The sequence below is a fragment of the Cinclus cinclus genome, chromosome Z (assembly GCF_963662255.1).
Source record: "Cinclus cinclus chromosome Z, bCinCin1.1, whole genome shotgun sequence".
Classification (NCBI taxonomy): domain Eukaryota; kingdom Metazoa; phylum Chordata; class Aves; order Passeriformes; family Cinclidae; genus Cinclus; species Cinclus cinclus.
Window position 1 is genome coordinate 5,476,046 of NC_085084.1, and position 25,238 is coordinate 5,501,283.

Consider the following 25,238-nt stretch of genomic DNA (forward strand, 5'->3'; position numbering starts at 1 on the left):
TATTTGGTACGCTCAGAATAAAGAAAATTCCTGTCAGTTCTGTAACCTTTCGACACCAAAGGGAGGACAAGTGTTTTGCAGCCTTGCCACAGGTAAGGTGTGGAGGAGAGGCTGTCAGCAAAATATTTAAGCAGGTTAAGGTCTGAAAGATGCAACCCTTGACTTTTGAAAAATCTGTTTCGCGTGGAAATGCATGTAAAACTAAGTTTGAAATGTGGAATAGCACAGTGGATTAGTGAGGTGTCATCATCAGTGCATATTGTGTTGGGACAGGCTCTGGTTATGATCTGTCTTTATTGATCTGGAGTGAATTCTGGAATTTATTCACTCAGTAAGTTTTCAGGTACGTTTGCCCTCGGCTCACAGCAAACCCTGCAGCTCCAGGCTGGGGGAAAAGTGGATATTAGGGAAAGTTTCTTCACTGAAGGAGTGGAATGGGCTGCCTAGGGAAGTGGTGGGATTATCATCCCTGGGAATCTTCAAAAAACCTGTGGATGTAGCACCTGGGGACGTGGTTTGTGGTCTTTGTGGTGCTGGCTCAGTTTTCAGACCCCATTAATCATCTTTTCCAACCTTAAAAACCGCATGATTCTGTGACTTGTATTGTAGTTTTTAAAGATACTTTTGAGTACCCAAAAAACTGGCAGTAAAGAGTCAGGGCTCAGTTCTGCTTGCAAGGAAAATGCTTCTTTAATTAACCAGTTCAGGGTTAAATTAGGCGCCATCTCACAAAAAGTAACAAGTAAAGATATTTAATTATTAACAGGTCTGTTTTTTGGTTTTTTTTCCTTCAAAAGGAGAGCTTCTTTATTTCTCTTATTGCACAAATCTGTCCCAGTATCTGTTCTCATACCTCTTTCTGATGGTACCCATTGCATCAAAGGCCAGTTGCATAAATTGGCTCCACACCCCTTTATTCAGAACTGTGACTTTGCCCTGTGTGACTTTGTACTGGTGCAAAGCTGGTTTAAATAAATGAAATGTAAATGGCATTTTGAGATCTCAGTCTGGCAGAGCTGTTCAGTTGAGTAACCAAAAAAACAAACAGTTCAGTAACCAAACAACACCAAAACCTGAAGTATCTTTAATAACTGCTTCTGTTGTGACTTCCTTCCAGCTGAACAGAAAGCTGGGGTATTTCAAAATCTTTATGTAATGTGATAGGCAAGTCCTGCAGGGAAAAGACTATGTAACAAAAGTCAAACTTCATTTTGCATTGCACTCTGAATCAGAGCAGGCTGCTTTTATTGTTTGCAACTTAAAATACTGGCTCAAATACTGTTAAATACTGTTAATTCTATGTAACTTATCTGGAAAAGGAATTTATATGACAAAGTCAGCTGCATGAGAAGAAAGCATAAAGTTGCTGAGAGGGAAGTTGAGTGACGTTAAAAAAAATTAAAAAGTGGTCACTCATCCTTTCATTAATTATGTTCTTTAATTAATTTTGTTTTTTAAGGAGAGCATAACAATGGTCTCATTGTACTGCCAGGAGCTTTGCTGGCTGTGGCTTCTGCTGTGGTTAATTCTGCCTTTCACTTCTATTCAGACAGAAATGGGTGTTACTGCTGTTGAAGAGTATTTGCTGTAATTATCCATTTTTTAATGGAAATTTGGGCTTGGTGTGGCATCTACAGCATCAACTCATGGAAGAAAAATCAACTCCCATCTGGCAGAAGTTCTTGTGTTTTAGGACAAACAAGGGAGAATAAAAGTATGCTTCTTTTTTATTATTTTTTTTATTTTTTCCATGGGTTTAATGCAATAGTAAGTATCTGACTGGATCTTTCCTGCCACTTTTTGTTTCCCCCAAGAGAATCCATGGGACACTACTGCTGGTGACTTCACCAGACAGTTCTGCTGTGCTGCTGCTTCAAGCAAAGAAATTGGGTTAGTCATGTATGTGCTAAATAGGACCATACTTTTCCTCTCTGCTTCAATATGCCTTCTTCAGGTAAATAAAGACATCTTTACATTAAAAAAAAAGCCAAAAAACCCCCCACAGATGTGCTGTGCTGATCTCTCTTGCATAGACCTTGCAGCTTCACTTGAATAAATGTTTCCCTGAATTTTCTGCCACTTAATTCCCTACCACCCTAAGTTTTGTTTTCACAAGGCAAAGCCAACAATGGCACTCACTAAGAAGAACAATTCTCTCAAAGAATTTGAGAGCAGTAATAAAGTTCTGAAGAAAGCTTACCTAAAGTATACGTGTAGACATTAAAACAGCATCCTCACCCAGCCAGATTTGCTTTATTTCTTTGCCCCTGGCCAGCAGACTTTTTTTCTTTCTTTTTTTTTTTTTTTTTTTTTAGTCTGGAATTCTGCTTAAGCGCATGTTCAGTCTTCATTCCAAATAATTATTTACTTTTGGGAAGAGGTATAAAAAAATAAATAAAGCACTATGGGTTTTAGGCTATTACAGAGACATTGATGTCCTTGTCTTCAGAGCCTTGTATAGTTTCCTCTGGAAGAGAAGCAGTTATTCACAGCCAAACATGAGCAGCCCCAGCCTTGCCAGACTGATGAGTACAGATCTGCAGGTTCATGATTTTCCTACACATCTTGGCTTGATCTGTAAGTACCTTTCTGTTGGAATGAGGCTGTTATTGCTTTATATCCCCATAGTTCTCCTATCCCCATGACTGACAGTTACAAAGAACATTGTTGAATTGCACACTCAGAGCTACACAGAATAAAGAAATTTAACAGATTTGGTTTTGTGCACTAAGCTTTCCCCCCACACACCACACAGAGCACACACAAAACATCAAATGACTTCTTGTCTGATGGTAAATGCCAATAATACCTTGAACTTGATGAATAACAAATTATTAGCCTCCTTGTTATGTCTTTCTTTTGATTTTCAGTTCCTGCAGTGTTTGGGAAACAAAGCATATTCTGGCATTGCCATCCATGCACAATTCTAAGAAATCCAGCTGTTTAGAGGGGCTCTGTATTGATTTCTAATTCTAGCAGCATTTGGTAATGAGATTTTGTGTAGTTATTTAAAATAATTCTATTGCATTAAATGTGTCTCTTCTGGGAGTGAGTAATTGATGAATGAATTGGACATAAAACCAAGGAGAAGCACATAAAATCGCCCAAGAATAAGGTCTGATCTTTACACTCCAAGTCCAATTTGGTCACCATCGAAAACTGTGCATTAAATATTTTTATTTTTATTTTGTCTCAGTGCTACCATGAGAGGTCAGGGTTTGCACACATTCTGCCAAACCCTACCCTTCAAGCTGGAGTTTCTGCTGCTTAATAATAATAATGCTGTTCATCATGCAAGATGAGTCCCTGCTTTCTAAAGCTTATCTGATTATCTCATCCATTATGTATGAAGAGCTTTCCCTATACAAAAGTAAGCTGTTGAGTTAAATTCAGCCTGGTGAAAATGCAGGATAAATTGGCTAAGTTTGAATTCATACCAGCAGAATGTCCTTTTCACTGAAGAATGTGGTGTTTCTTCATGGAAAAGTACAGCATTTTTTTTTTTTCCTGAGTGCTATGTACTATAATACTTTTGATAGGAAGATTACTGTAATTTGTCTAACTTTTCTCTTATGCATGCTAGATTCATAACTGAAGAATCTTCCTGTCAGACCTTCCCTGCCAAATAGGAAATGGGTAATACAATTTTCTAATCAGTTTGTAGCATTTAAATAACGTGCCAATTTGTAGAGCTCGTTACACGCAAATTTTAATAATCAAAACACCGGTATAATGGACCTGCAGATAAAATCATATGAGAAAATGCCATTGCTGTGCTTTAGGAAGCAGAAATAAATACTGGTTACTGTCCAGCTGCCTAAAGAAATAGTACTGTAGGAACAAGAAATCACAAAAACAAAGCACTTTTTAAACCTGTTTTGTATTGTTAATCACCATAGTTTAATACTTTAAACAATAAAAAAAGTTTGCATCACTCGATGACGCAGCAATTAGCATATTTGCAGAATCCATAGGGTCCCTGCTAACTAAACATGTTTGGCAGCTTAGTAAATGCCACAAACGATTGCAGCATCCATGAACTTGAATTCTGACTGTGATTTATCCCTCTGCATTCAGTCTGTAAATTCAAATTGCACATTCCTGGGTGCTGGACGCTGCCTGACCCCAACGAGTCTGAGACAAAAATAACATCTCCAGTGTACAGGTCCACCCCAAATCACACAATTGTCTCCTTGGAGCTCCTTTTGAGGGGCTGCAGGCCCAGCAGGGACTGGTGGGTGGAGGTGATGGGTGCAGATTTTGGGATGAGCAGCATCACCCGCTGATTGTTCTGACGCCACTCATGGTACAGCCGGCAGTGGTACCTGAAGGACACCTGGGCACAGAAGGGACACAAGCCACCTTCAGTCACTGCCACCCTGCAAGGAGCCAGCTGGGGCTCCAAATGGGACAAAAAGTGGGGAAAACTGGTGAAAAGAGAGACCCTCCATGCCTCAAGGTGCCACAGCAGAGGAGAAGAGCAGACTGTACCTGTTTTACCTGTCGTTCTCCTTTCCCACAGCCTGAAAAATCAGACATCCTGACACTGCCTTTCACAAGAGCTGTTGGCACACATGAGAATGAGAATTTGGGATAGCCTGTCTTGCTTCATGTTGCTAAATTGACAAAGAGTGGTAATTGTTTGCAGGCAGATGAACAAAGTTGTGCGTTCTGCCTTGTAATACTTGTAATACTGCTGAATGCATCAAAGTTGGGCTTGCACAGAGGCAGTGAGCTGACAACGTGTGTGTCTCAGTTTAGATTGCCTCTGAAATTTTTTTGTGGTTGTTGTTACCAGGTAATTTCAACCTTATTGAGGAAATGTGTGACTGCTGTGGAGATGTGAGACAGCTCAGACCCATGTTTTTAAAAAAATTGTTCACAATTTGTTTTAGTGGCAGCCAAGCTTTGTGGAAGTTGTAGCTGTGTAAGAGAATGTATATGTGCAGTTAAAAATAAAAAGAAAAAAACACCAACAAACTGTAAATTTTGAGAGAAATGTGCCAAGTGATGATTGTTTTGTTCTTGAGGTATGGGCAGGAGTTGACCCAGGCACTGTATCCTTTCCTTACTGCAAAAAGGATGCCTTTAAATAAAGAAATGTACCTTTCAATTATGTCCTACAAGAACTAAAAAATAATTTATTTTTTTTTTTAGTTAGATCTTTTTATAGCTGTCTGAGGGCAACCTATAAAGCTTTGGTTTGCTAAGCAGTTTTGCAAAGACAGCTCTTCAGATTGATTCCCCCAGCTTTCAACCTCCTCTCCTCCCCCTGAAGGAAAGCAACTCCATCTTCTGTTTCTGTGGAGCAGTGTGTATGAAAGAATATGAGAAATCTCTTTTCAAAAGACACTGCAGGAGCAGCAAAAATCACTTGGAATAGGGAGGAGGCTAAAAACACCCCAACATCTGTACAAGTGGATGCCCTGTAAAATGCAGTGACAGCTTCAGGAGAGTGAGCTGGAGTTCAGGCTGGCTTTTCATGCAGCAGAATGTGAGGTTTTTTGAGCAGCAGCTGCATTGTTAAATCAGGTATGTATGTGATACAAGAGAAAGCAAAGTTTGGTCCTGAATTCTTTGTTTAAGTACCAATCCCCTTTTTGTGTCTGGATCTTTCTTCTTGGGAGGACCAGGTACTTTTTTTGGTTTGTGTTAAAAATACAGAGTAAAAAAAGCAACAGTGTTTTATGGATAACTTGTCTGTTTTAAAGGGATGGAGCGATAAAACAGCTTCTGAGATGTTAAAAATAGCGTCCCTCCTGTTTCCTGCTCACTGGGATAACTGTGATGTGTAAATAATCTGTCTGCCAGCTTTTGCCTCCAGAGAAGGAAAGCTGATTTACTAGAAGTAAAACAAAGTTTTAGTTCTCTTAATTTCCCCAGGACCTAAAGAAATGTTGTATCATCTTGTGTGTAATTTACCCTGCAGCACTGAACCAGTTCCCTGCACAGCCACAGCTATGTGACAGGATTCTCCCACTTCCAAAAGTAACAAGGCATGTGATGCTGAAGAATTTGATGGAATTAACACTTCTGTGTGTGGGACCATTCCTTCCTGTATGACAAAGGGAGCCTGGAGCCCTCCCCAAAAGCAAGCCCAGGCTGGGGCTATCCTACATCACTGAAAGGAGGGTTATTTTGCCTCCCAGGTTCAATCATTTGATGATCCAGTCCCCTAAAGGCCTCCCTGCCTTACCCTTCTCAGCTGAACACAGTGCTTCCTCGGCCCATCCATCTCCTACTGCCCTAAATAACAATTTAGAGTGGAGTTACAGCTGTCCACAACCGAGTGAGCATCAAAGGTACAGAATTTCGATTAAATCAACCAAGGTATGCATTTATATCAGGCTCACTATCACTATCCTGTTCTCCAAGAGCCAACAGCACATTTACCTGTGTGCTTTTGAAGGGGTAAAGTTTTTAAAGTGAATAGAAGGGATTTTTTCCTATTACTTTGAAAATGCAATAATATCCAGGGATAGGGACCAAAATTGAGATGCTGCAGTCTTAATAAGCAAGGCTGGATAAATCCATGTGTCATAGCTAATTAAATCCACCTGAAAAAATGCCTTTTACCACTTCCAACATTTTTGGTGAAGGTGAATTGTGTTTGGCAAATTATTGAGCATTTTGGTTTTTAAGACAGCCATACACAAAGGAAATGTGAGCAATATTTGCCTGCATACCTGCCAAGAACATCCACACCAGAAAAAAATAAGCATGGCCTCACTGCTGGAGTACATGGCCTGTCTCAGGAGAGTGCTGCTGCTCCACAGAAAAGCAGAAACAACAAAAAGATGAACTGCACTGAGCTCATGAGGCTGGGGAAAAGCTCTGAGCTTTCCCTCCTGTGGAGCACTGCCTGCATTCCTCTGTGTGTGACAGGGTTCACAAATGTGTAAATGAGATGCTGCCTTTCACAGCTTTCTTGCAGAAAGCTCGTGAGGAAGTGTGGGGTTTTTGTGTTCCCCTCACGCCCCCTTTTCCTCAGGGATCAGCACAGGGGGTTTCTTCCTCCACCACTGCAGTTTTTTAAATGTGCCACGTCCTCAGCAGCTTGCACGGATCCAAATCTGCTGGAAGGTGTCTGGGCTATAGCGTGGCCATACCCAGTGAGGGGCAGAGCTGTGTGCTGGCCCTGTGGGATGTGACCATGCCCCAGCATGTGGGATGTGTTTCCTGCCCCAGCAGCTCAGGCTGGCACCATCTGAGTGCATTGTTGTGAGTGCTCCCCCTCTGCACCCACCCTGCCCTTCCCACTGCGCAAAGAGAGGTGTGAAATATCAAACACAGCATTAACCTGGGCTTTTCATCCTGGCTGGATGAACACCCATTTTGGCAGCTGTCCCCTGTACTCCTCTCGTTTCTGCTGGGCCAGCTACCTGTCAGTGCACTGGGGCCACTAAATAGCCCCAGTTCAACAACTTGACACAGAACAAGTGGCTATCAGGATGGATTGGCATGCCAGTGGCTTGTGCTGGGGTGCAGGGTGCAATTTAACTTGCACTGCAAAAGCAGCTTTGTTTTTACAGACCTGGGCACGTGAGTGTTCTGCTTCCCCCACATCTGACACTTTTGAATTTTAAAATTGACAAGATGTTGCCATTGGCCTAATGATGCCTTAGAATAAAATCTGAATCCTCTGGGGCAGCCAAATTGTTCACCTAAATCTTTTGTGTGTGTGTGTGTGTGTGTGTGTGTGTGTGTGCTATGCCTTCATCCTTTGCACATCACATTTGATGAAACTCCCTCCTGTAGCATCTGTCTCAAACTCCTCCGCGCTGCTTCCCTGCTCTCCCCACTGGTGTTTGGGATTTGAGAATCCTTATCCTGAAGTAAACTGTCTCTCTGGTGTTGCAGGGGACTTGAATGGCGTGGTAATAAGAGGTTTCTTGCAGGTGCAGTTTGCACTGACCAGCACAGAACCAACGCTCCGTGCAGTGCTCTAGAACGCTCTGCGCAATTAACTTCCCCCTTTCCTCTTTCCCTTTTTCCTGTGAGTTAAACAAAATCCCCGATACTTACCAGGGTCCAAAAGAGGTAAATAGTGAAGAGTGCCACAGTGAGTGCAATGAGGCCGACAGCTTCCAGCCTACTGCTAAAGTGCAGGTGGTCCACGGCTCCCCGCAGGCACAGCCAGCCGGACACGGTGGCCAGCGGGGTGATGAACAAGAAGCACACCATGTCCCCAAAGAGAGTCCTCTTCTCATGCTGGGGGCCCGGGTTCCTCAGCCACTGCAGGCAGAGCACAGAGAAGGCACGTGTCAGCACAGGGAGGGTGTTTTACCCTCAGCCCAAAGCACAAACCCACGCCTTGGAGGACTGGACGTGGAGCGGGCGCAGGACGTGGCTTTGGGTGTTCCTAGGGATGCCTCTCACATGCCTGCAGATTTTTAATATTTAGCTTTAAAGCTCCTAGTACTTTTCCTACCCTCTCTCACATTTCAGAATAATAAGCCAACCCTTTCTAACATGCTCTTGAAATTCTGTTTAGTCTCGTTCTCAAGAAGTGAACTTCTAACCAGGATACCTTGTTTTTCACCAGATTTTGAGAGGTATAAAAAATATAGGGCAAACAACTCCCTGGACCAACTGCAAGGGATGGACCTTAGGGCAATTGTTCTCTTATTTGATACCTGCTAGATATACTAATTAATTAACCTTACTACAATCCTGTATCACTCATGTGCATACCTATACTTAGTGCACCTGAAAGCTTTCATTAAACAGCTGCTTTTTACCTTACCACCCTTAATATTGTTTGCAAGATTTTCAGTTTTCCTTTGTTTTTAGGCAACACTAGAGACCTGAATTTCTCCCCCTTGTTTCCTGCTGGTGTCCATCTCTAGCTGAACCCACCATGTTTATTCAGCTGTGGTAAAGGCTGCCTTGAGAAATGTTTTATGTAGTGCAGCCCCTAGCATTTGCCCACTGGCTTCTTTGAAAAACTCCCTTTTAATATGTAAACGAGCATGCAGAAAATGTTTTAACATTTTCCATGCTATTTTAGGATTTTTATCTTTTTTTTTTTTTACGTTCTGCTCATAACATTCCCAAAGCCATTTTCAACTTGTTTTCAGATACCCACGTTTAAGCACACAGGTTATTTTTATTAAGAGGGTATTTATCTTGAGAAGCAGAGTGCCTGAAAGTCAGCAGCTGAAGCAAAGGTTAGGATTGAGCAGCTATCAAGCCCACACGCCCACATTTTTCTAAACAGGATTTGAGATAGCAGAGGTGGAAGAAGTTCCTACAACAGTTCATTGAGGCCTTTTACTTAAAGAAAAGGGGAAAAAAAAAAAGCACCCAAACCCTCAGCACACAAGTCAATATTTGAACAGGAGAAATACCCAGCCCTGTAATTTTTGCCAGTGTGAGCTGTAGGGTTTGGTCAAACCTGCTCTACAGCATCTTTTTATGGGTTTTTGGGGCCAGCAGAACCAGATGAGGCTCATGCATCCCTGAACACTTTGGTCCTCTTATTTCTCCCAGTGTGTTACCCATGGTAGTAGAAGTTCTGTCTCATGTACAGCACAGGAATTTAGAACACAAAAAATGTGTTCATAAACTTTTATTTTTTTTTTTTCCAGGATGTAGGCTTTTAACTTGCTTGGATACTTCTGAAATGCTGAGGGAGTGCAAAAGTGTTTTAAAACCAGCTATGAATTACTACCAGCAAGAAGTTGTAAGGAAAGATGCCAATTAAAGAGGAAGGTTTTACTCCTCTCCTTAGCCAGGAAAAATAGTAACCATCCATGGGCAATTTACTCCAAGAAGCAGCTAAGCCCTCACACAGCCATTTCCTCACCTCTCCACCCCACCAGTATCAGGGGCAGAACAGCAATAGGCTGGGAGCAGAGTTTTCTTCAGCAGAGCTCATGCAATGTAAGGGGACATACATTTACATTTGAACATATTTTTATTTTACTGTAGCTTTAAAACAATGCTAAAAAGTGAGTAAAGGTCTCACACTACTTTCTTTGGGGCTTTCAATCCATTTACTTAAAAACAGCCCCAAGGGTTTATGCACAACAGCTCCAGGTTATATCTGGTTGCTTCTGAACAGGGCGGATTACAACTTTCCCCTTGTTCCATTTCCAGGGGTACTTGCAATGTGAAACCGCCAAGAAAACGAGAGAAACTGAAAGCACCTGATAGTAGAGGTTGTGCTTTTGAAGCTTTTAAAGACTGCAAAAGAGGTTTTGTGAAAAGCACTTGTTTGAGAGGTGACCTGGAAAACTCCTGGTATTTGTTTGTTTTGTTTCTCCTTGACCTCAACAGGAATTGCAGTTGTTCACCACTTTCCCAGGGCAGACTTCAAAATTTTGGCACCCATGCAGCTCAGGCAGAGCAAGAAATAATTCCTAGTTCTGAGCAAGGAGGAAAAACATCATGAATGCAGGGAAGGGAGCACACACGTCAAGGCATGCAATGTTGTCCCCACCCTGTGACTGTCACTAGACACACTCCAGTGCACCTGAATTAAGACAGTATTTTTTACTGTGCCATTGAACCTGATTGAAAGTTTGAGCAGATTAAAATGGTGTGGAGCTGCTTCACAGGCTGATGGCTCCCTGCTCCTTATGCCCTGTGGCACATGAACAAAGAGTCAAACCCAAGAAATTCAAATATTAGATGAGGCTGTGACAGGCAAGAGTAGTATTAAATAATAAATAAAGCCATCACAATTCTACAGTCTAACCTGAAAAAGCCAGAAGGATTTCATTAGCTAGCTCTGAAGTATAAGTTAAAAGAAAATCAGTGGTTGTACACATTTCAGTCACAGCACTTACTTTTCTCCTGAAGTAGAATGCACCTGCTTCTAAATCTGTTTCTTTTTCTAGATTTCAGTCATTTGTTTTGGGAATGGGCACTGTCAAGTTACTTTATAGCTAAAAAGCTAAGTCAGCAAATCCTTTTGTGCAACTCATACCCACACAGGGATCCTAACAAAGCCCTGAGCTGATTAATTACTGTGGCAGTATGGTATGGACTATACCCTGATGGCCAAGAACGAGATGTAAGGCTGGATGAAGCTGTCAGATCTATATTGTGATACTCTGAAATCCATCCTATTAAAATGTGTCAATGTGCCCACTTATTTCTTCAATAAGTCAAGACTCTCAGAGTGATAATTTCCATTTAGGGGAGTGAGAAAAAAAAAAAAGTGAAGTTTGAAGTAAAATGCTGGCCTGCTAGGCATTTTGTTAAGTGGAATTTTAAAGTGATAGGTGTTCCCTGTTCTTGATCCACAGGTGGCTGGACCTGGAATAACAAGACATGAAATTACTTCAGCAATGGCAGCAAAAATTATTTCAAGAATTTTAAGCATAGCACCTGATGCAAAACCCAATCTTGGCTCATGACTGAGACAAGCCAAGAGATCCTTTGAGAATCCAGCACCTCAGAAAGATGGGGATTAACATTTATCTCAACAAAGTCACTCTCTAAATGCATCTTGATGAAAGCCAGAAGGGAGAACTGAAGGGGGCCAACAGTGATGTAAAAGTGCTGCTTAAGTTTGGCTTAAGAACAGATGGATAACAGTTGTCCCCAGATAAATTTAGGGTAAGAATCACAAAAAAATCAGAAAAAAAATTCCCATCCTTCTGAGGATCCGGCTCTGGAGCAGCCTCCCAGGAAGAGCAGCTTAGGCTACAATACTTAAAAGCTGACACAGTTTTGAGAGGGAACTTGCTTAACATCTTGAAAGAAATTTTTCATGTGCTGCATTTGACTTGAACAAACACTGTGAACACACCTGGGGCTCCTCCGCCCCACACACATAATACACACTGAAAGATTTGTGCAGCCACTTCACAAAGCAGAGTTGAAACTGGGGAAGGAAATCATTGCAGAAAAAGCAGCAGCCAAGGACCAGAACACCCTGGAGAGGCTCAGACTCTGTGAATTTATCTATCCCAACTAAAGTGAGATGCCAGCAGAGCACTGCTGTAAAACAGCTCCACAATTCTGAGCTGCCATAACACTTCCAAAGGCCAAAACCTGGAAGCACTCATCTCTACAGGTCTAACTTCAATTAGATGACTCACAAATGTAAAGGTAAAGTGTGTGCACAGTGCTTTCCCTGATCAGATCCTAGGTCTACAATCTGTTTCTGCTGGAGAGCCCCTTCTGTTTCAGTTCATTTTTCTTGGAGAAGAGATTTTAAACATTACTGAATTTACACCACGAGGCTAGGACAGAAGGACAGGAAGGAATTATCTCCCCTAAATGCATTGTCCTTTGAGCAAAAAATAGCTCATTGCACATCAAAACCTATCAGTTCATTTTGTCATTTTCATGCTGATGGGTCAGCAGCCATTCCTGGTGGAAGCAGGCTGTACACAAGCTGAAGTGCTGGAATTTACTGTGGTTTCTGGTTTCATGCCAGCAGCCACCAGTGGCAGCATTTTCCCTAGGGCTTTTAAGCACAGAAAGGCTGATATTCCCTCTTTTTTTTTTTTTTTTTAAGATAATATTTCTCTGGAATGAAGTACATTTTTAAAGACCAAGAGGACCATTTATTTCTCCTCCTCTCCCATTTATTGCTTGTTCCCCAAAAAATCGCATCTGAGAAAATTTTTTTTTCTTTCTGACACTATTTTTACTTGAAATATTAATTTTAACATTTTTCGGTGAAATTTTTTTGAAACTTGGCTTAACTTCATGTAACTCAAAAACAAAATCTCCCGGACTAGAAGGGTATTCATGTTTGCTTTCAGTGTCTTGAAAGATTTTGGGTGACTTGAAACTTTCCTAGGTTTATGTTTTACCAAGGAAAACAAACATTTGATGGTTACTTTTTGGCTGAAAAAAAAATTTATGATTCAGTTTTTGTGTCTTCTCCTTATCAAACATTCTGTTAGTGGCACAGTGTTATTTTCTCTAGTAGGTATCTTTAGAAAGGCTATGGTGACAGCTCACAGAGATGTTTCTTTGGTCTCAGAGGCCTGTGTATTTGAGAGCTGGAATTGAAATTATTTGATGTCTATAATGTTATTGTGCCAGTATTGTGGCCCCTTTGTAAATGAGCCAGCTCTTACTTAAGTTTAACCCCTGCTTTAACTCAAATTGCAGGGAATATTTTAAATGTGGATGTCTCAATGAGCCAAAGCTTCTTTTTGAAATAGCAAATTAATTTTGCTATTCCTGTGTGTTTCTGAAAGGGGAAAAATTACTTTTTTCCATTGTAAGGATGGTGTATGATAAAACTTAATTTTTTTGTTTTGTTTTGTTTTCTGAAAAGTGTAAATCACAGCACAGACAGCTTCCACCTAGGGTTGGTTCCTTATTATGAGATCACCATAGAGATCATTGCTGTCACACCACAACTCAGTTTTCAATTTACACCTTGGGTCATTTCCAGCGGGAAAACAGGAGTAAGAAATTGAGCAGGGAAGGCGAAGAGACTAACATGGGTCAGCAAGGACCTGCTGGACAGAGGAAAGGGAAAGAAGGAAATGCACAGGCAATGGAAGCAAGGACAGGTGACTTGGGAAGAGTCTGGAGATTAAATTCCCTAAGAGGGTGTGGAGGGTTGGGGTCAGGAAGGCCAAGGGGAGGCTGGAATTGGGCCTGGAAAGGGGAGAAGACTAACAGGACATTCTACATCTTCATTAAACAGAAAAGGAAGGTCACAGGAGGTGATTTCCCCACTCCAAACAACTCTGGCCAAGCGGTGACGGGGCACGGGGAGAAGCCCGAGGTACCCAAAGGCTTTTTTGCCTGAGTCTCCAATGGCAACCTCTCCTGGCAGCCCTCCCGAGGGGATGGGGAGCAGGATGGGCACTGGGGAGCAAAGGCTCTGCCCCTGGAAGGGAAGATCCTGCCCAGGGCCAGCTGAGGAACCTGGGGATGCTCAGATCTGTGGGACCTGATGGGATGGAGCCCAGAGTCCCCAGGGAATTGGTTGGTGGAGCTGCCAAGGCACTCTCCACTGGAAAGATCCTGGAAAAGTCCTGGCAGTCGGGTGAGGTCCCAGGTGACTGAAGAAAGGGAAATATTGCACCTATTTTGATTGTGGGTTTTTTGTTATGTTTTGTTTTGTTTATTTTCTTTTTGTTGTTGTTTTTGTTTGTTTGGGTTTTTTTTTTAGAGTTGGGATTAAAAGTTTGAGAGATGGCATTTTGTGTTTGGACTTAGATGTTTATTTATCTTTATTTATATTATAGCGAGTGCTACAGTACTTTTAGTTAACAAGTAAAAATGGCAATGTATTTTTTTACAAGGGCTTTTAAGTTTAAACTGTTTAAGAATGGGCATTTAAATTATTTTTACTTTTAATTTAACAATTAAACATTTGTGATCTGCAATGTGTTTTTTTTTAAATTATAAAAGTATTACTTTAGACTCATGAAGAATAAGGTGAAGAAGAAAGAAACTTTTACCCTAAAACTTCCATTTTGTTTTTTATGCACTACTATATTTTAAAGACCCAAATTTTAAATTTTTTACTACATGATGTTACACACTTCTATTTAAACTACACACTAGTGATTTTAGTTCCATCATTCAATTTTGGGTGCCTTCTCCATGGCTTCAAGTCAAAAGCTGTGGAGGTTTTTTTTTTTGGGGGGGGGGGGGGGGGGGGGCTTAGTGCCTGTCAGCACAAAAAGTTCAAAACTATCAGTATTCAGGGTTCCAATATATCTTCAAAAAGGGTGGAAAGGAAGACCCTGTGAACACCCAGCTGTGTCAGCCTCCCCTCTGTGCCTGGGAAGATGTTGGGGTAGACCCTCTGGAAGCTCTGCTGAGGCTCGTGGAGCTCCGGGAGGGGCTTGCTAAATGTGACTACAGAAATCCATTGAATGTCTTGCAGGTCCAAATGCACAATGGTATAATTATTTAACATTAGTCAGGCTCTCTGCTGCTCTGTTTTCCTGCTAGCCACTTTCAATTTATAGTTCTGGAGATGCTTATATCAGTTAAAAGATTTCAGGATGTGTCAAGAAAAAAAAAGAAATATTTTTGTGGAACTATGGGAGAAGCTGTGTTTCTTTCTGTGTGTGTGTATTTGCAATGCTCTCATTCTGTTTTGTCTGCCTAACTGCATTCCCAGTTAGGCAGACAAATATAGGCATTCAAGAAAATCAACATAAATCACATTTCACAATTTAAAAAAAAAAAAGAAAAGCAGATTTGCTGTTGGCAGCCCTTGTTTCATGACATTGTAAATATCCCGATCTACAGGCTCAAATATATGGGAACCAAACACATGATAGATAATAAATGGTTGATAGGTCTACAAAAAAGACAGATGCAATAAATCTTACCACTTCTATTTTCCTAGAAAATGTAAACTTTGACTGGCTCCCACCAGTGGTAAGAAATGCTATCAGCAGGAAGGACAGAGAGATGATAACTGGGCAGTTTAGAACTATTTTACAGGACCATGATGTCCAAAGAAAAGTCACCAAACCCATTATCTACAACAAAATAAACTGTGCCTTTGAAAACCCCAGCATGTTTCTCCTATCCTGCTCATTCTTGAAGCAAATCTGGTTGGTTCTGTTACTTTCTCCTGGGAACTTTCCTCAGACTTTTTTGCCCCTGATTGTTACGAATTTGGGAATGAGCAGTTACAGATATGATGGTTTGAATTAGTTTGTTCACTGACAAGTAATTTAAATTTTTATTTTTTGTATGGGGACTGTGTTGCTCTTGTTTGCACTCTTGCTGCCAGTGCTATAACAAAGATTTGTGCATCCTAGCAAATCCTTGCTGCAAGGAATATAAAACAGCTACGTAATTTCTCTTTAAAGGAATAAGAACATACCAGCTTGGTCTCTGGATTTCACTTTACTAGGAATAAATAGATTTTAAAAAATGCGTCTTGGAGAGTTTATGGGTTTAAATCTGTGCTGGGGAATTTATTACTTTTTTTTTTAATACTTTCTTTAACTCAGACATATTTCTGCTGGAAATCTACATGGCTGCTTCAAATTCTTCCCATGTGAGTTGGTCCTAGGAGGATTATTTTCACAGCCAAAGACAACTAGGTACAAAAATATCTCTATCCTCTTGCCGTTTTAATCTGAAATTTTTTTTTGGGTCAAGAAAGGAAGGAGGATAGACACACCTTAATTATCTGCTCCCAGCCCTAATATGCTGTATGGACAGCTGCAGTTCCTCCAAACTTTGATTTATTAAAATTTTCCTGGTTGGTGACTATGCTGAGGAACCATTTATTTTCCTTCTGGCTTGAGGTGTGATCCTTTTATAAACTACCTGCAGCAAATCTGGTGTCTGTTCATTACAGTAATTTAATGCTAATGACTTGCTTCACTGAACAGTGGAGAGGAAAAATGAGTAAAAAAAATCCAAGCAGATAAAAACATCATGACTCAAAGTCTTGCACAGGAAATAAATTCATATTTCAGTGTAAGGCTTCAGGAGGTTTTAATTTATAATGTAAGCTCATCTTAAATACTTCATGCATAGGTGTACATTTCAGAGGGTTTTAAAATTTATTTTACCTTACTGATATAAGCTCTATAGCCAGCAACACAGCGGGGAAAACCTGAAGTTAATTTCTGCTCAATACTGCTGTGATTTTCCTGACTTTATTTTTTGCCCTAGTCATGCTGTTTTGCTTATGAGCTTTGTATTGTTAATTGTTTTCTGTTTGTTTGAAAAATAATTTAAAAAAAAGTGAACCAACAGATACCAAATCCTGTTTGGTTTAAAACATGTAAGTAACTTACAAGCAATACAAGCCTGATGTATATGGTCGCATAATACTCTTACACCCTTTTTATTTTGTAGCTGGCTGTTCCCTAACATTTTATTATTGCACATAAATATATTTGTACTGCCACATTTTGTGCCTGCTACTCCACCAAGCCAAGTGGAAGCAACACAGATGCAATGTGGAAATTGAAATGAAAATGATACATAATACTTACATAAAACTTGACTAATCTTTATGTTGAAACACAGCAAAATGAGCTACGTGAATAATACCACACATTCCTAACATAGGGCTTTTTTTTTTTCCCTGTGGATTGGCTGCATTAAAAAGGCACCTTATATAAAACTGGAAGGTCCATAAAAGTCAGTCATGGAATTACTGCAGTTTGAGATTTCACTGTGGTGGTTTGGAGGTCCTTGGCTGGCTTGTCACAAGGCATATCAACTCTGTGCATATCAACCACCATATGTATTATATTATTATTGATTATTACAGATTTTCGTTTGTCATGGGGTAGAAGGGGTGGGTTCAGACCCTGACTCCTCTAACTGAATTTTGCACTATTGTGAATGCTGAAGGAGGGTTTTAATCACCTCCATAGTGCCTGATTCACATTCCCCATGGGGAACACAAATCTTTTCCCAGAGAATAATGTGAGTTTAAAGAAGAAAATCAACCAAGAAGAATCACAAATTTATTGTTGAGAGGATGGGTCTGCCTGACAGGCTGTACTACCACTACCTGCCACTCTGGTTGGGTTTTTGGGTTTCATCAAAGAGTGAGCACATTGTGCATGTCCAGGGACAAGATTCTCCCTCAGATAAAAATATACATCCTATGGCAGAGGCAAGAAGAAGCACAGAGCTGTCTCTGGTCAGCTCCTCTGCTGCTTCCATGAGGATGGACACAGGGAGGAAGGAACATGGCTGAACCATCAAGCCATGCCAGTTATTCCATTTAAAGCTCACTGCTGCTGCACCCTCTCCTGCTAACAGCAGGAATAAATTCACATATGACATTACTAGATAAAACTAGTAAAGTCCCTCAATTTGTTTCCACTGAAAGAGATTTCTTCCACACCCATGTCTAAGCCACTAGGAAGCAGGAATCAATCCAGTGAAGGGACAACGAGAAAACATAAGAGCATGCAGTTTTCTTTTTCCTTTTGTTTTCTTTATTTTTTCCTACTTTTTTTTTTTTTTTTTTGCCCCTTTGCTAAAAGAGTATAATATGTCTTGGAATAGTCAGAAATGCATATTTTTTTTTTCTTTCCACCCTGGTGGATGATCTCTTGGAGCATTTGGATCTCTTGTTTTGAGCATTTCTTCACTACCTGTCACTGGCCCCTGAATGGGATGTATTCACATTGTGAGATGGAGCCTGTTGAGGAGATACTGGATAGGTTTTTAGAGTCTGTGCTCTATAAATCGCTTTATGAGTACAAAAGTCTCTCTTGACCTACTAAAATACACTGGTAAAACTCACCATTCACCTCCAGTGAGAGGAGGAACATTTACTCTTTCCATTATCTATGTCAGGGGAATCTTTGGAGAACTAATTACATCACTAAATGATGAGAACTTTGACACCCTAGCCCACGCCTACACACACTGAGGTGTTAAAAGCAGGTGGCCACTTTGGCTTGTAAGTTACCCAAATGTTACAGCAGGGTTTTTGTGACAAATGATCTACTACACATGATAAACCTCCTTCCACATCCTCACACTCCATGCAACACAGATAGACAGGCATGAAAGTGCTTTTAGGACACAGAAGATGAGGGAGTCTGGCAATTTGCATCTGCTTTAGTCCTGCTTTGGAAACTTTCAGATGTTTACTGCAATTATTTGCATGAGGAGGTCTTCACATTTCAAAGCACTCTGTACTGAATAAGTAGAAACTTCCTGGATAAACTTAAATTACACTGAGAGAAATCAAGAAGTTTGATTATCTTTCTGCTTAATTTGCCCCCTGCAATACAGCTCATTTTAGTTACTCTTTGTCTATGCTGCTCTCAGCTTTACAAGTACATATTCATTTTCCTTCTAAACTGAAAACATATTCCCTTTGTAAGCTCACAAAGGCTTGGGGTTTTTTATGACCTTTCCTGCAATTGCACCCAGCTGTTGATTTCTGCACTAAAATACTGTGGGTGTAAGCAGCTGAGAAGTCAGGAAATAATGAGTAGTAAAGATAAAAAAATATAGCTGTGTTTCAGAAATGTTCCCACTCAGGGTTTTCATTTGTCTTCAGCTGAGAAACAACTGGCAGGTTTACCATTATTACTCTAAATATCACTGCTGTTGTTTATACTACTTATTACTGCTTTTGCCAAAAAGAAGCCTCATTTCATCAGGGAAAAATCAAGCAACCATAGTGCCCCAGCCTGGGCAGGGTCAGCTTTGCTTTCAACTCCTTCCATCATCATCATCAGCTCTGGGCAGCACCACATCCAATTTGTGCAGCACAAGCCTCAGTAGAAACCATCAGAAGGGAACAATTTCAAGAAGCTGGGTTCTAAAATCAAACTGTGATGCCTCAGCATCACTTATCCTTCTCAGAGGGCAGATTCAGAGTGACATTATTGTTGCACCAAAGACTGAGAGGAGAACCAGACAGCAACCTCCACCAGCTGGCCAAGACTTGCTCTGGGTGCAAGACTTAAGCTAAATGCCCTGTCATGTACCTTTTGTGGGGGGATCCTGAGGAGGAATGAAGCTATCCATAGGCTTAGACACAAAATGTGCGTGATTATCTTAATTAAAGCAATTTTGGTGGTCTTGAACTGCTCATACCCTGACCCACTTCCAAGCAGTCAGTTCTGTCCTCTGTCTTCCTATCTGAGAACAGGAGAGAAACAAAATGCTGCTCCCCTCCTCATCCGTTTTTAATACTGTGCCTCCTTCCACCAGTTTCAATACAGTTGAAAGGAACAATTAAGATGCACAGAAAAGACATTTTGTCCTGAACCCAATCTCTTCATGTAGGGCCTGTGTTACCAACAGCTACAAAATTCTTCATCTATTCATTTTGTCAAAGGTTGTTTGTATTTAATTCCAAAAGAAACCCTAACTTTGCTTCGTCTTTTTCCAAAATAAAGAAGGAAAAAGGTCATTAACAGTGTCAAGAGACTGAACATAGTTTGGTTTCTTTTTTTTTTCCTGAGGACCAAAAATATCCTGAAACCTGGATAACTTCATAAACCTGCTACCTGTAGTTCTCAAAAACTGAATTTCATTGATAATGGAGAAACAATTCACTGTTGAGTCTGGCACATAGGCAAGAAGAGCCCAAAAGGTCACTCACAAATGTCTAAAATGTCTAAACATACACTGAACAAGACCAATTCCTTCCTGTGGGCTTGACATGTAAACCGGGTTTCTATGGGTCCTAAATTTGTTATCTCTCAAAAGGAAGAAGGAAAAAAAATCTGACCTATATTTAATATGATGAGTGCAGACACTTGCCCCACATTCCACAGAAACTGCTGCTTACCTCTCTTCCACCCTCAGCCATGCTGGCTGGCATTCCAGGAATTTGGTGCACCACTGTTTCACTGAGGTTTGCAGTGAAACAAGCCCACCAATCCCACTCTAATAATTTGTTTTGATTTGATTTGATTTGATTTTGATTTGCTCAAAAATGAGGAGTTTTGCCACTGTCTGAGCTCCCACCCTCATACTGCCAAACCCCAAGTGGAGGTGGCAGAGCCTTTGTGATGCCTGCATGAGGGCAGGCATGGATTTTTGCCAGTAAAACTATGTCTTGGGTTGCAATGCAGGATGTAACCAAAAGTCTGTATTCCATCACCATCTGTTAAAACCAGGTGGGGCTGTGTTCTTTATCTTTTCCACAACCCATCCTCCCTCCAGGAGATATCCCCTGTTAATGGGTCATTGAGTCCCACTGCATGACTGATAAAATTATATCATCCCAGTGGGAGATGTTCTACCCAGGGGGAGGAGCCAAGCATTTCCTACCCAGACAAAAACTGAGATTTGGAACATCAGAGTCAGCCTTTTTCCACTGGATTCCAGAGGAAAACCAAACCTTTCCACATCATCACTGCTTCAACAGAATCATATCTGTCACTCCAGGATTACAGCCACCATTTAATGGGACTGCTACCAACGTCCTGACTGATGGGGTGTTAGGTTGTATTCTGACCCTGTCAGTGTTTTGTTGTTTAGTATTACAGTATTTTTATTTTAAAATTTCCTAGTAAAAAACTCTTATTCCTATTCTCGTATTTTTGCCTGAAAGCTCCTTAATTTCAATATTACAATAATTCAGAGGGAGGGGGTTTACATATTCCATTTCAAGAAAGGCTCCTGCCTTCCTTGGCAGACACCTGTCTTTTCAAACTAAGGCAAACCAAGATTTCAGGGCCGTGCCCACCACGTACTGACCTCCACCAGTGGCCTGGGCTTGCGTTCCACTGCAAACCTGAAATGGCAGAGCTCGCAGTAGCTGGTGTTGGAGGAGGACAGCCAGTGCTCCAGGCAGCTGCGGTGGATGGTGCCCAACGTCCCTGTGCACTCGCAGGGGGACAGCAGCTCCTCGTGGCTGCTACCCTCATGGCAGATCCTGCAGATGGGCCGGTCATTGAAGGGGTTGCTGCAGGAGAGGAAAACTGCTGGTCAAGGCTTGTGGCAATAAGCTTTGTTGTCTGTCATGAGCTAGAAATATTTAAGAGCACTGTAATTTGTAATACAAGCTGCTGAGCTAATGGTTTAAGGCTTTTTTTTTTGTGTTATTGCTTAAAATATCTCTTTTGTTGGGGTGGGGGGAAAGTGCAGAGAGAAAAACATCAGAATGGCAGATGAGAGATGGAAGACCAAGTCCTTTTGTATTTTGTATTTACCAGCTCTTTACAAAGCAGTGGTGGAGCCACCTCAGGAAGTCCCAAAGTGCATCAGAGAGGTTGTAAATCTGCCTCAGCTGTGCACTTCTTGCTGTAGTGATGATCCTCTGATGTAAATATTGTTTTCACTGGCCAACAGTAAAGGGCTACAGAAAGAGCAGCACCTTGCCCGAAGGCAGGGCCATAACTTCAGAAAAGCACAAGAAGGCAGAAACCTCCTCTCCCTGGAAAGGGTTTCCCTTTTTTTGGGACAGCCCACAGGCAGGTCAAGGAGTGATACAGACAGAGCTGTAAAGAACTGTGCCAAACACATCTCTGCTGTGTGGCTGCAGATGGGTATTTCTTCTGCACTGATTTAAGATCACTTAAGTCTTTCCAGCTAACCACGAGCAAATTCAAATTTAATTTTGACCCAAGCATCGAGTCTGGATAATGCCAAACACATCCGAAAACTCTTTACTGCTTCTAATGAGAACAAGGCCAGCCTGAGGCATGCTTCAGAAGCATAGATTAACAATATATTTCACCACTGATCTGCTTCTCCAAACCAGCAGCAGAAAGAGCTGGTCAATCACTTGGACAGCGACAGAAGCTGCAACACTGGTACTAGAAACAGTTTGTCAGGCTGCTCAACATGCCAGCTGGGGAAGTGTTTGGGAAGTGTGATGCATTCTGCAGCATGATGATTGTGATGCTGGAATGGGGGTTTAATCAGATGGGAAGGGGCCTGTCCCTCCTTCCATCCCCCACATACCTCTGCACGGCGAGGGTGCGCACGACGGACGAGAGCAGCTGCCCATCCTTGGAGGACACCTGCATGACATACTGGGGGGGACAGCTGGTGGCCAGGCCCCCACTGCTGCCGGGCAGGCTCTTGCCATCGGGGGCTGGAGGGCGTGGGCACTCCGGGGACACTCCGGGCAGGTGGCTGCAGCGGTTCGTCCTCATGGCGCTGGGCAGCGGGTCCCCATCTAGGCAGGAGCCAGGACAGGGAGGTGCTGTGGGGCACATCTTTCCCTGCCTGGCCAACACCAGGCGTGAGAAGGAGCATCCCTCACTCCCCACCCCAGATTTCCCACTCAGCAGGGAAAGGGGGTTCACAACATTAGGTGTCACAAAATAACCCCAAAAAGCAACCAGTCCGTGCATCCCACAATCAGCAAGCCAGCAGCCCTGTTTTCTTTCTGCAGATTCTTGAAGTCATGAGTGATAAACAAAGAGGCTGAACCTTTTGTCACTCCCTCTCCAAAAGTTTCAAAGGAATAGATAGTCTCCACCCTGTGTACTTTCAAATTTAAAGGCTGCCACTGTCTGCCAACGGGGAAAGTTATGTACTGGAGAGGAAAGTGGATGATCACCTTCAAATCCCCTTTGAAAACACTTCACTGCTGCTCAGTGTCTTCTATCACCAACCCACAGCAGAGCACAGACCTGGCAATTAATCCTTTACAGGGCTTTAGTCACACAAACCTTCTTAATCACAGCCTGTACGAAGCAGTAATTTATGCTACGGAGGTGAGGCAGAAATCACAGCCTGGCCGTGTCTCTCTTGTCTGCTTTGCTCTTTCTCACATTGCTATGAGGGTGTTTTGCATGGTGCTTTCAACCATGGTAATTGGGAAGGAAGGGTTTGTGCTGGGAACATGGAGCCTGGGTAATCTCTGATGCTTTGGTGGGATGGATGGTCCTGACTGGGTGTGCTTGTCGTGGAGGGTTCCAATTCTGACCAGGCTGTGTCCCTGCAACTTTCTCCTTCAGGCCAGGCACCAAAAACACACACACAGGCTGGGTTAATCCTTCTGCAAAAAGGGGGAAAAGATTCCCTAATGCACCTTGGGACACTTGGCTGCAGTCCCATGTAAGCCTTGCAGGTTGCAATGATGATATTCCCATGTTAAAATCACGAGTTTCCTCCCCACCAAAAAAAAAAAAAGGTGTTTTGCATCACACACCACAGCTGCATGGTGTCAGCACTGCAGCCGAGAAGAATCTTTAAAAACCAAATGTGAATAGAACCCTCTAAACAGGGGTGTTTCCCCAAGAGGACAGAAGAAACCTTGTGGTTTGGCTTTGCCCCCTGAAGGGATGTCTTTGGCAGTAAGGTCTTGTAGAAAACAAGGACTGATGTGGATACTGGACCACCTGCACCACACAAGTTTTCACTCAGGGACTCATATTCTTAGAAAGGCATCCCAAAATAGGAAAATGCTTTGGCAGAGCATTTGTTTTGCAGGATTACTTCAGCTATTTTCAGACCAGGCACACCCCAGGGAACGAGCTGGAGGCTGATGAGACAGCTTACAGGGGAGAGAGTGTGGAGGGAATGGGGAAGGGAATCGGACCCTGCGCCTCATTTACAATGAAAATGAAGCAAATGGCTGATGTCAAAACCATTAACATATAAAAGATGCAGGCATTTCAAGAGAATAAGAGCCACAGACTCTCCAAGGAGACCATGGTGTTCAGCAAACGTTTTAGTTTTAAAATCCATGCTGAAACTGTTTAACAAGACGTTCAGCTGCTGAGTAGCTGCTTCATTAAACTTAAAAAGCCTAAGAAGTACCATGCTTACAGACCCACACTACAGAATTATATATTTCTTTCCTGATTGCTTCAGTGACCCCATTAAGTCCAACCGTGGGTTTATAATTTCAAATAAAATGACCATCCAGGCCTTTACAAGCACATCCATCAGTCACTTGATGAGTTTGGAGAGTTTGCTGGAGCATCAGAAGATGCAACTAAATGCAAAGCTTTAAAGCACAAGGGAAATAATCTGGCTATATCTCAGCAATGTTAATTCAAATTTCTGCCTACAGCACTGCATTGATATCCCACTTGGGTAGAGCAGATGCAGGTAATCCCTTTCTACTTTTTTAAAAGGGAGTTGAAAGTTACAAGCTATTTTTCTGAATTCAGAAGAACCATTTTCACACAAAATCACTGCATGTGCCTGAAAAGTGATACAATTCTAGAATTAAAATATATATGCTTTAATACTGAACCCCATGGTAAATAAAGGAGATTAGTTGTCCTGAGAAGCACAGAGATCTAAAATTAAAGCTGGCATTAAGGAATTGTAAATCTTAACAGCCACAAAGCCCCAAAGTCATGTATATGTACCCATATACATGTATTATGTAAAAATGTTTTTCACCTAAAACAAGTGGAAATCCATCAAAAATGCCTCAATAAAAGAGAAAATAAAGAACAAAACCAAAAATATGTGTTTAGATAGTATTTATGAAGACAAGCAATATTAAATTGGGGAAGACAGAATACCAATATTTATTCCAGACACCAGAAAATTCTGAGAAAAGTGGATGAATTTGGCATGATGTATAGTAGTATTTAGTTTTTTGCTTTTTCTTTTCTGTGTTGTCACTATTCCTAGTTTTTCATTTATACACATATGTATATATGTATGGGTTTCAGGGTATCAGAGTAAAAATAAAGGTGTTGCAGGTATTTTCTTTATGCAGCAAGTGTAAAAACAATGAAAAACCAACAACCAATGAACTCGAGCAAATCATTTAAAGGCATATTGAAACTAGGCAGAAGATTCAAGTGCAGAACACATCCTTTGCCCTGTATGATGCTATGTTCCTATTTATATGATGCTATATTCCTATTTAAGAGATTTATAACTTCTGTACCAGAACCACGAGGCTCAACTAGTGA

The 25,238-nt window shown here is 41.5% G+C and overlaps 1 protein-coding gene across 1 annotated transcript; it reads right to left on the reverse strand.

Annotated features, from left to right (window-relative positions):
• Positions 1-4,177: 4,177 nt before the first annotated feature.
• On the reverse strand, positions 4,178-22,568 carry MARCHF3 (membrane associated ring-CH-type finger 3). The gene is made up of 4 exons (XM_062513425.1): positions 22,312-22,568; positions 21,103-21,310; positions 8,026-8,235; positions 4,178-4,336 (listed from the first exon to the last, which is right to left on the reverse strand). The coding sequence occupies exons 1-4, from the start codon at positions 22,566-22,568 to the stop codon at positions 4,178-4,180; spliced, it is 834 nt and encodes a 277-aa protein (XP_062369409.1).
• Between the last annotated feature and the right edge of the window lie 2,670 nt (positions 22,569-25,238).

Excerpts from the sequence above, each read along its gene's own strand:
- MARCHF3 (XM_062513425.1), bottom strand. The coding sequence starts at position 22,568 with ATGTGCCCCACAGCACCTCCCTGTCCTGGCTCCTGCCTAGATGGGGAC. Across the intron at positions 21,311-22,311 it reads CGCACCCTCGCCGTGCAGAG|CAACCCCTTCAATGACCGGC; the intron begins GTATGTGGGGGA and ends CCTCTCCTGCAG. Across the intron at positions 4,337-8,025 it reads TTTACCTCTTTTGGACCCTG|GTGTCCTTCAGGTACCACTG; the intron begins GTAAGTATCGGG and ends TTCTGTGCCCAG.